Source organism: Toxotes jaculatrix, chromosome 2, assembly GCF_017976425.1.
Source record: "Toxotes jaculatrix isolate fToxJac2 chromosome 2, fToxJac2.pri, whole genome shotgun sequence".
NCBI lineage: Eukaryota > Metazoa > Chordata > Actinopteri > Toxotidae > Toxotes > Toxotes jaculatrix.
The window spans coordinates 21,416,331-21,427,017 of record NC_054395.1 but is presented as its reverse complement, the minus strand read 5'-3'; the positions used below and the strand labels follow the sequence as shown (position 1 = coordinate 21,427,017).

Sequence of the window (10,687 nt, the reverse complement as noted above, 5' to 3'; positions counted from 1 at the left end):
AACCTGATTAGACAAACAACACAAAAGCGAGATTAATGCCTTATCATAAGTGCATCATTCAGCTTCACAAGACTTGAAGGATGAGCACTAACTGGACTGGCACACTAATGAGCAACCCACAGCTTTCCTGTGGGACCTTCCGTTCAATTGCATAAACCTGAAGCAGATGTACTGCAACACTGACCCTTTGTGTTCCAACAAATGACGCAAGACATGTTTAATGCATATACTGTAAACTTTATCTTTTAACAAAAGGTATAGCAACAACAAAATAGCTTTAACTTCACAAATTTCTTCATCCTTAATTTAATCCACACATTTTTTCTCCTTTGTTTTTTCAAAATTTTACAAAATATTACTCTAATTTTCTTTCCTTCTCCATAAAGTTGTTGACATCTGGAAAAAAAAAAGAGATGATTAAGCCTTTTCAGGCAACATTCGTGTAGCTACAACCTAGCACACTATGAAACACAGTTGTGCAGGATTATCTCTGAACTACTGAATTGTGAAAACCACAAGGGCAACTTTTAAACCAGCCCAAGTCCTAACCTGATGTTTCACCCAGTAATACTGTCAAACTAAATGGACTTTACTGAATGAAGAACAAGACTTATTTCATTTAACAAAAAAAGCAGATACTGTAACTTAACTTTTTGAGTTTTCCACAACAACCACCTAAGTCATAACGATCAATACCACCAGTGATAAATCAGATAATTCCAACTTGAATTTATAGTGTAAACCTTGAACATTGCAGTAAGGTGCTGTAATGATCCATCCACTGCTGAAAAATGTCTTAACAGAGGAAGACAAGTTGTTGCTCACCTGAGCGGGTTCTTCACTTCTTAGGAGAGCATTCCTTCGCCTGGTGAGCCTGCAGGACAGCGATTGCCTCGTCCACCTGCCCAAAGCAGAGGAAAAAGATGATGGTGATGAATCGGTAACACCAGTCTCACGATCAACACCACTCTTACATTTGCATGTTCAATATGAAACTACATCTAGGAGACAGTTTGCTTAGCTTAGAAAAAAGACTGGTAATCTGTACTAAAAAACAAAGTGTACTGGAGTACTTCTTGGCCAGGTGAGTAAAGGTGGCATTACTTTTTAGCAATTAGCCAAATGTTCTTGTACACTTGTAAGTCTTGTACACTTTTAAACACAAGCAATTCTTGTTTTCTTATTGTAATGCTAACTTTCCCCAAATATGTCAACTGCTTTCAGTTATATAAACAATTAATAATTGGTAATTTTCATCCTCAGAGGAACACTAACACCATCTACATTTTTTAAACTTTAGTAAAATTTTTGTTCAGAGTCGTCGCTTTCTCCATGTCACCTGAGCAAGCTCGAGCCAAAATTGAAGGCCATAAGAATCAGCTAAAAAATGACAAAGTTTTCTCTTTTTGTTTTTTGGCAAACTAGTATTTTTAAGAACAATTTTTACACTCAGCTCTGCAGTAATTGTGGTGATAGCCCCTGATGGTGAATTTAAGTGTAGCGACTTTTCTCAAAAATATAAATATCAGCAAGAGCTGAGTAAGTTGGGACACAAACTAAAAAGTCTTTATAAGCTTATAAAAAATCTGCTTTGGAAATTTCATCAAAAAAAAAAAAAAAGTTTGCTGAAGTAGATGTTGATGCTTGAGGGGCAAACAGTGGAGCTGTTCAGAGGTCGGTGCCTAACATGTGGATCTTTTAAACGTTTTAGAAAACAGCTCATTTTAAAAACTACATTGTATCATGTTCAATAAAGAAAAGACCTAGAGTGTATAAAATATTTCTTTTACCACATAATTACAAAAACATATGAAGGCACAAATGCCTCATTTTGAGTTGCTTAAGATCAACAGTTTGGACGGATACTGTGCAACAGCAGAAATATGACCATAATTATACCTTAGAGTGCAGAGACTCGGGCGACTCCAGCATGTGCAGCAGCTCTGAGTTGTCAATCTCCAACAGCATCCCAGTGATTTTTCCAGCCAAGTTTGGATGAAGAGTGTGAATCAGTGGGTACAATCGCTCACCTGGGTGTCACAGCAGACAGAGAGGATCAATCTAAATACACAAGCTGCTTCAATACCAAAAAAGGCAGAACTGAAAGATGCCACACCAAGAAGCTGTTTCTGATCCATGAGTGGAGCTGCCGCCAGCATAGAGGCAGTGAGCGGTTCTTGAACGCGTGCTGGTGGCTCCATGGCTGGGGCAGGAACAACCTGAAGACATCACATAATGACACTCTACACCAATGGCACCAATAATGAAATAATAATCACCTGACAATTTTGTCTAAAACCCATTTTTACTCCAAGGTACCAACTGAAATTTTTAACTGCAGAATTAAATTCAACTTACAAGCACAAAGGATGTAAAAATGCGACTTATTTACTTTTAAGATATTATCTGTCAAAATTATCGCACGTGGAGCCAAGTCAAAAGTTATTTTGTTCATTTTGAATCTGCGCCTCAATTTCCCTGCTCCTGCCATCATGATGACAATGTCTGGATTGCTTTCATTTTTAATCTAATACTCAACCACAAGGCTGAACTCATCCCATTAACAACAACCAAAAAAAAATATTTTTATGGAAGGAGGAACAGACTGGTGAGAAGCCCTGAATGTCAGCATAACTGGTGACACAAAATAACAGACTACAGTACCTGTAGTCTAGTCATGGGTGCAGGCACAGTGACGACCTGCTGAGGGTTCCTCACTGCAGATGAATACTTGTACTGGCTGCTTCTGATCACACCAGGCACATCCGTACGTCCTCCTACAGTCTGGGTCCCAATGTTATCTAAACAAAGACATCACACGTGTCACAAAGTCCCAGGCACATAAATGGTTGCAGAGGGATGGAGATCATCCTGTTGTCTTAACCCAGGCACTTACTTGTCTTCTGTGTAGAACTCAATATACGTGGAGCCTGGGTGGAAGCCTGTCTGACTGTAGCGATGGCTGTCGATCCACGTCTGGGAGCAGAACCGCTAACGAACTGGGTTGCGTAGGGGCCTAAATACATGAGCACAACATTTATGTATCCACTGCATACAAACATGTATCCATGTGAACACAACATCACTGGTTCATTCACCTTGTGGTCTCGGTGGTTGTCCTGTCCAGCGAGGTACTGGCCTCATGCTGCTGACAGAACTGTGGTCGTAGTAGGAGCGAGTGGGAGGCTACAAGATAAGCAGAAAAACAGAGACAACAGAAGTTCTTTACAGAAGTTCTAGACTTTAGTTTAATTAGTTGTATGATTTCCATGAATGAAATTGCTCATTTTAATCTCTAGTGAATAGTTATTAGTCAATTTTTTATTATCGGAAACTTCATTCTTTATGTATTTTCCCTTGCATGTTTGTAGATGCATTCTGCATGTTCAGCTCACCTGCTAGCCTCTGAATATGAGACTCAAGCTTGTGCTAGCCTCACATTTAGAAATAACTGAGTGCACCATCTGATCACTCTCTCTTTGACCCATAATTGGTACCAAATTATGTGGAGTTCTTCTTACGAGATTATTCGAAAATAGATTGGAATGTACAGACCCCTAAAATATAGCGTTACATTAAATTCCACTTCATAACTGACACTGTTCAAACCTCCATACCTGTGGTACAGTCATGTAGTATCCGGCCTGCTGGTACGAGTCAATGAGCGGACTTGTCATGGTCCTCAGAGTAGCAAGTCTCTGCATGTACTTGTTGGTAAGGATCGCTTTACGCTCCTCCCTCCGCTGAGCCAGAGCCACATACAGCGGCTTGGTTGCAACAATCCTGCCGTTCATTTCTGTTACGGCTTTTGTCGCTTCCTCTGGTGAAGAGAAGCAGACAAAGCCAAAGCCCTTGCTTTGGGAGCCATCTGTCATCACCTACAAGAAACAAAGAAGCTCAAGAAATTAGCTCAGAAATGTTTCACATACTTGACTCTAAAGCGAGCAACAAGGGCCAAATTCTAAATCAAAGTTCTGTCTCCTGAATGAAGTTAAAACAATGGTTCTTTGCTTTCACCAGGTTATTTTTCCTAGGGCTCCACACCCACCTTTGATTTTGCCATTTCCATGGTGATTTGTGAATTTGTACAAACATGAGCCTCTGTTGTTTGATCAGCTGTCAAACATGGAAATGAGCCAGCGCCAAATGGAAGCTCCACTCAGCCATATTTTTAGACATTTTGTTCCAAAACTATGGCTGCGGACATGGCAGCAAATTATGCTGTGGGAATGGTTTAAGAAGTTTTTTTAGTGCTATGGATGATTCCCTCCACCATCAAAATAAACTGCTCTCTGTACTGGGGGCAAATAGCAACTTCTAAACAGGCACCTTTCAAGCTTACAGGCAGTTAAATCTTTTATACTTAAAGGATATCTTTGGTGCCTTATTATTAGTTCACATTATAGCCAGGCTTTTAATTTATACATGCATCTACTCACATACACTTATCACAATACCTTAGCACTGGTAATGGTGCCATAAGGGTCAAACTCTTTCCGGAGTCTCTCATCATCTATGCTGTCATCCAAGTTCTTCACATACAGATTCACCCCCTGGAAACAGAAAGAATGAGAGAAACTCAAAAGTTCATCCTTCCCAACCATTTTGATCATTTGTCCAGGTGATCAACATAAAAATGTAGAGCAATGGAGCCAAACTGGTCAGTTGAACATTTAAATTTTGCAGCATCTAAATCAGTCTACTGAATGTGGAGTAAAACATACAGTACAGATATAAATTCAGTCTTTCCATTACTGCATCTTGCATAGTCCCTTGTGAGTTTGTACATTAGCTCATGTGGTCCTTCTGCATACAAGTCATGACAAAGTCAGCACAGAGACAAACACCAAAAACTAGATACTGAAAAAAGGAACTGGATCATGACCTAGCAACATCCCTGGCCACACCTTCCCCAGTCTCATTTTTCATTCCCTAATAATGTAGCTGCTTTTTTTTTCCTTTTTAGTCAATGTACACAGAAGGACCTCAGATTGAAGGCTCATATCACCCATTGTGTGATTCACTGCAAGATATTTATGGTTTCCTACCTGCACCGCATGTGCTTTAACACAAAGTTTGTTTTGTGTTACATGCCACAGCCTCTATTCTCAGGACCTTAAGAGTTAACATTCAGCTCTTTGGTTTATACAGGAGATAACAGTATTTTACATGGTGAGGTCTGCTGGTGTTCTCTGACTGACAGAGTAATTGCTTGTGTTTATTCTTCTATAGAGCCCTTATTTGGAAAATTACAATCTTATATGATCTATGTTGTTTTAAAACTCTGACCCAAACTTTATGTTGCTCCAGTGATTGGCTGATGTCTTAGAAATCCCCAAGCTTTAACTGTCACTATCTCTGAAGACCTACAAAAATACTACTTACAAGGTGTTGTTATATAAAAGAAACATCTGTATAAACGATTGTGATGAACGATGTGAACCTTTAATTTCTTTCCCAACATTCAACTCTAAAGACTACAACAAAAGAAAGTCATTAAATTAAAATGCCCGTATGCACACAATGCAGCAGTACCTGATAGCGCTGGATACGGTCCTGTTTGATCTGGTCAAACTTGCGTTTGAGCTCTCCCTGACGTTCCACACGCTTCTGAGCCCGTCCTACATAGATGATTTTCCCATTGATCTCCTTTCCATTCATTTCATCAACTGCCTGGGAAAACAAGAGGACCGTCAAAATTACTCTTCCTACAATTTAAGGAGGTTGACACGTTTTGGAACGAGATTTAAAACTGCATGAAGTGAAATTTCACTGGTTCCCTTTGGTAACAAACCTGCTCAAAATAGACACCTAATGCAGCTCTACACAACTTTTAGCCTTTTCTGGCCTGCACTTGGACTGTCAGGCTCCAAGTCACATAGCAATCATCTACACCTCACTAACCCTTGTGTATCCTACCAGCCCAGCACAAAAGGGCTGCTGACAGACAGGGGATGAAAACCATACAGTATGAGGTGTTTTAACAGTGTTTGATATTCTGATACAGTTGCTGCCCAGTTCCTAAGATCACTTTACATACATTTGATTTTTAGAGCTGAAATCAGACAGTCAATATCACAGGTGTGAGCACTGGGAGATGTAATCCAATGAGGGACGGGGAAAAAAGTGCATCTAATCAAGAGTAAAGGGCAACAAAAAAAACAGCATAGAATGATGCATTTTAAAGTGGAACTCCATCATTTTTAGACATCAAGTCAAGTTAAAGGATTAGTGTGTTGGACTAGCCTTCAGGTAATGTAAAATGTTAAAGAGCTAGTGTTTGTCTCTCTCCCAGTCAAACTGAAGTCTGCACTGTTATAAAATCTCACTGATGTTAATTATCAGTACAGCATGAAATTATCGGTACAATATGGAATAAACCTAACTTAGCTGTAAAGTAAGAAGTTCTGGATCAGCCTAAATGTCAATTTAATGGATTACTATGGTTGGCAGGTATCCAATCCAAGAGGACATAGAACCTTGGCATACGCTACCTTTTGAGCGTCCTCGTGGTTAGCATAGTTTACAAAGCCAAATCCTCGTGAACGCCCCCTCTCGTCCTTCATCACCCGCACACTGAGAGTCCTCCCTGAGAGTGAAATGTATGTATATTCACTACTTTACCACCAATTATGCCCATGTCAGTGTATCATGGGAAAGCCACAGACTGAATAGGAAAAAAATCTATATATATAAAATGTGATTTCATACCAAATGCAGAAAAGACTTCCTTGAGCTTATCATCACCGTAGTCTTCACCAAAGTTTTTGATGTAGACGTTGGTGAACTTCATAGCTTTGGTGCCAAACTCCACCTCTCTTTCCTTGCGAGACTTGAAGTGGCCAACAAAACTGTGGACAGAATCAAAGCCATGAACAATGGAAAAATACTGAAGGGATTAAAAGAAAGCAAGGTGATAAATAACAAACTTAATTGTTCATTGTATGGAAATTTGTCTTTGGCTTCATCATATGGCATCATATATACAATCGCTGAGGACAGACATACAGAGCACAGCATCAACAAGCAATACGACGAGAACTTAACAGTCACAGTAGGCAAATAAATAATATTGTTGGCATAGGGTGACATTTAAGGACAATTTCCATCATGAATGAAATAAAGAAGAGAAAAAAATGACACTGTATCTCTATCTTTCTGACGATCTTGCTTTGGGCGACGCTGCACACACAAAAGACAACAAACCTAGATTTTACCTACTCACTGACCTAAACAAGGACAACTGACATTTTTCCCCGAGGAAACGGACCTTTGGGTTGACAATGCCAGATTCCAACTGACATCTCCCTGTCTTTTGACTGAACATAAAAACACATGGAAAAAAGTCTGAGATATCTGCAGCAGAGTCATCAGCATTCATTAACAGATTACATAGTTTAAAGACATATATATTCAGCACTACTCTTTGTCTCAACTTACTTTCTTAGGCTGCATATTTGCCAGTTTCGGAAAAATAATAAACAGGTCAAATCAAAGTATTTAGCTCACTCACACTTTCCTGTCATTCAGCAGCATCCCATTCATGGTTTCAATGGCCCTGTTTGCAGCCTCCTGAGTCTCAAAGTGAACAAACCCATAGCCTTTGGATCCTTTGTCATCACAAACAACCTACAAAGACAAACAAAACAGAAAATCTTTTTGTTTTACACATCTAAATCTGGTGCACAGATTTTGCCCTCATAAAACTGCATGTAAAAGATAGACAAGTGTACTAACAAATATCAGCTTAATACTCAGTGGAACAAAAGATTTTTGCTCACTGTACAAAAAAAACAGCAACCCTGCAACAGTCAAAAAAAGATAACCTGGGCCACTTACCTTGCAGGACAAAATATTGCCGAAGGCTGAGAAGGTATCATACAGCGCCTTGTTATCAATAGATTCATCCATGTTCTTGATAAAGATGTTACCCACACCAGATTTCCTGAGTCCTGGGTCACGCTGAGACCACATTATTCGAATTGGCCGACCCTTGATGACATCATAGTTCATTGTATCCAGGGCACACTCCGCTAAAAACAAAATTTTTAAAATACTGTTAAAGCCAACAACCACTTTTAATTAAAAAAGAAAAAAAAATTCTCACAAAGCACCAATGCTCCACCAATTACTGAGCTTCCACTTCAAATGAAGTTACAAATACTACTGCTAAACTACAAAGTGAATGTGTGGAAAGTGCTTGCTTGTAAAAAGTTGAGCTTATTAAAGCCCCACTCAAGATCGTTTCTGAACTACTGTTACTCTCTGTTTTGAGATCAAAAATAAAATTGCATGAAGTTCTAATAGAAGCTGATTTGGCTAAAATGGCTACTTTACCATCAGCTGGTTGTTGGAAGTTTATATAGGCATAGCCCAGAGATCTGCGGGTGATGATGTCTCGGCACACACGGATTGACATGATGGGTCCAGCAGGAGAAAATTTCTGGTAGAGCATAGCCTCTGTGACATCAGGGTGCAGGTCTCCTACATACAAAGAGGCGAGGGGATATGCTGGTCCACTGCTGTTCATCTTGGGTAACAGCTGGTTCAAGAAACAGGATGTAAACATTTATGAGTGTTGCATTGTCTCTTTGTGTTTTTATTTATTTTGTTGTTGATAAGAGTTGATTTGGTTCCACTGTAATTTCTGAGGCCCCAGTTACAATTAGAAACAAGCTTCAATGTAGGGTTGTAGGTAACAACTATTTTCATTATCAATTTATCTGTCAATTATTTTCATTTGGCATATTAAATGTCAACAAATAGAGAAACATTCTCATCATAATCTTCCAGTGGCCACAGTTCACGTCTTAAAACGTCTTGTTTTGTCCCAAAGTCCAAATCCCAAAATATTTAGTTTACTATCAAATAATATTAAGAAAATCAACAAATATTCACTGTTGAAAAGCTGGAATCTGTGTCACTTTTCTTAAAGGAGGACTCTGGGTACATCCTGAACAGATCACAGATATTCTAATATTTTGTCCATCCCTATTTACCAGTGAGGGTATACAAAAAAATTAAACCTGCATCTCAATACACTGCAAAACCACATTCTCCAAAAATGATCACACAATTGAATCAACTCATCTCTAAAGCTGATTAATCAAAAACTTCAAATAATAACCTTGATGAAAGGAAGAATTTATTGCAGTGTTTATGGCTGTATTACACTGCTTTAATTTTAGCAAGGTGTACCTAATAAACTTGACATTGTGTGTTTAAGGAGGATCTTAATATTTTAAAAAAACACAAGCTGAAGTTAGCTCAACTTGCATGACAAAATAGATTCTCCATCCAGACAACAAAAAAAGCAGGTGTAGTTTTAAAAAATAATCATGACGAAACGTTTTCTCTAATACAAAACACATAGATGATGCTTTTTCCCCTTCATCCAGACATCAAGTTTCATCACCATGTGAATTATGAATATTCTTTAATTCACATCACGTTGGGACAAGTTCAGAATTCAAAAAATATCAAATGGCTTGTTACCGACAACACCAAGGAGAGCTAGCTAAGGTTGGTTAAAATCATATCCTTTCTTTGATCAATGCACATCAAATTTAGCAGAAAACTGCTGCAAGTAAAGCAGCTACATTTCAGCTACGCATAACGATCAAAGTCGACTAAAAAGCTTTACTTACAGCTTCTAAATAGCCGAGGCGTCGACTTCTGATGTTTCACACTCACGGCTGCAGATTCACTTTCCACATGGGCCGGAGCTTGTTTTCGTTTAATTATGACCGAGTCACACCTGTAGCTATCCTCCGCGAATCGTTATTTCAATTAAGCTGTGAGGGGCCAGAGGTCAATTTACGTGACACTCCGCGGTGAAAACTAGTTCACGAATTACCAACATCTGATTTGTTTCGCCCACTGGTTACTGACAGTAATTTTGTGCTGTCTTTATGAATTAAAATGTCTTGTCAAGACTGTACCACCTAAATAAAAATATTCCTTAGGAACAAAAATGAAGACGTAATTTGCCTGTTATCTTAAACGAAACTTTATTTCACTGAATGGTCTTTGACACTTTCCTATTTCTTACATGTATAGTGAAACTAGAATGGTTTTAAAGATACATAAACACAAAGCTAGAATTACACCAACCATTGTTTATCTCCATTTCGTCATTGCTTTTTAGAGCTAATCTAAATTTTCACAACCACGTGTGTGCACTGGGTAATAGACTGTTACAGAAGCAAATTTTAGCCATAAGACTTGTCAGTAAAAACAAAGCAAGTAGATACCTGATATACAGACAGGCTTCGTTCCACATTCACTAACTGCATTTTCATCAAGCATAATAATAAACTGACATGATTTTTTTTTCAACAGAAGATTATTTCAATTCATTGGAGCATTGTCAGAGTAAACAGACTGTCAGCTATGATGTGGAATGGTGTCTTCAACTACAATATGTGGAATGTAGTGGTGATACATGGTATTGTGACACTGAGCTTCTTTCCAAATTGCACCTTCAAAACAGACCTGATTTTTGAGGCGATCATTCTCAACCGGCTATGTTTAACAGCAGAGTGATGCACCTGGGTAAAAAAAAAAAAAAAAAAAAATATGAGGTTGACATTTACCAGTTTTAAGTTTGTCTGGTCTAACTCGTTCTCTTTCAGATTTCTAAAAACAACAAGCAGATGCTGCCACCTAACCAAAAATAGAGGCTGCA

General features: G+C 38.7%; 1 protein-coding gene across 1 annotated transcript; it reads right to left on the bottom strand.

Moving 5' to 3' along the window:
- Positions 1 to 271: 271 nt before the first annotated feature.
- LOC121188059 (embryonic polyadenylate-binding protein-like) lies at positions 272 to 10,551 on the bottom strand. Its single transcript, XM_041047603.1, has 16 exons — positions 9,648 to 10,551; positions 8,338 to 8,542; positions 7,840 to 8,033; positions 7,514 to 7,629; positions 6,712 to 6,851; positions 6,495 to 6,589; positions 5,536 to 5,673; positions 4,458 to 4,553; positions 3,618 to 3,878; positions 3,099 to 3,186; positions 2,897 to 3,016; positions 2,665 to 2,801; positions 2,117 to 2,219; positions 1,900 to 2,030; positions 826 to 901; positions 272 to 396 (listed from the first exon to the last, which is right to left on the bottom strand). The coding sequence occupies exons 2-15, from the start codon at positions 8,528 to 8,530 to the stop codon at positions 839 to 841; spliced, it is 1,875 nt and encodes a 624-aa protein (XP_040903537.1). The 5' UTR covers positions 8,531 to 8,542; positions 9,648 to 10,551; the 3' UTR covers positions 272 to 396; positions 826 to 838.
- Between the last annotated feature and the right edge of the window lie 136 nt (positions 10,552 to 10,687).

Coding starts and splice junctions, on each gene's coding strand:
- LOC121188059 (XM_041047603.1), bottom strand. CDS start 8,530: ATGAACAGCAGTGGACCAGCATATCCCCTCGCCTCTTTGTATGTAGGA. Junction 3,017..3,098: donor ACAACCACCGAGACCACAAG/GTGAATGAACCA, acceptor TCATGTATTTAG/GCCCCTACGCAACCCAGTTC. Junction 2,220..2,664: donor CACCCATGACTAGACTACAG/GTACTGTAGTCT, acceptor TGATGTCTTCAG/GTTGTTCCTGCCCCAGCCAT.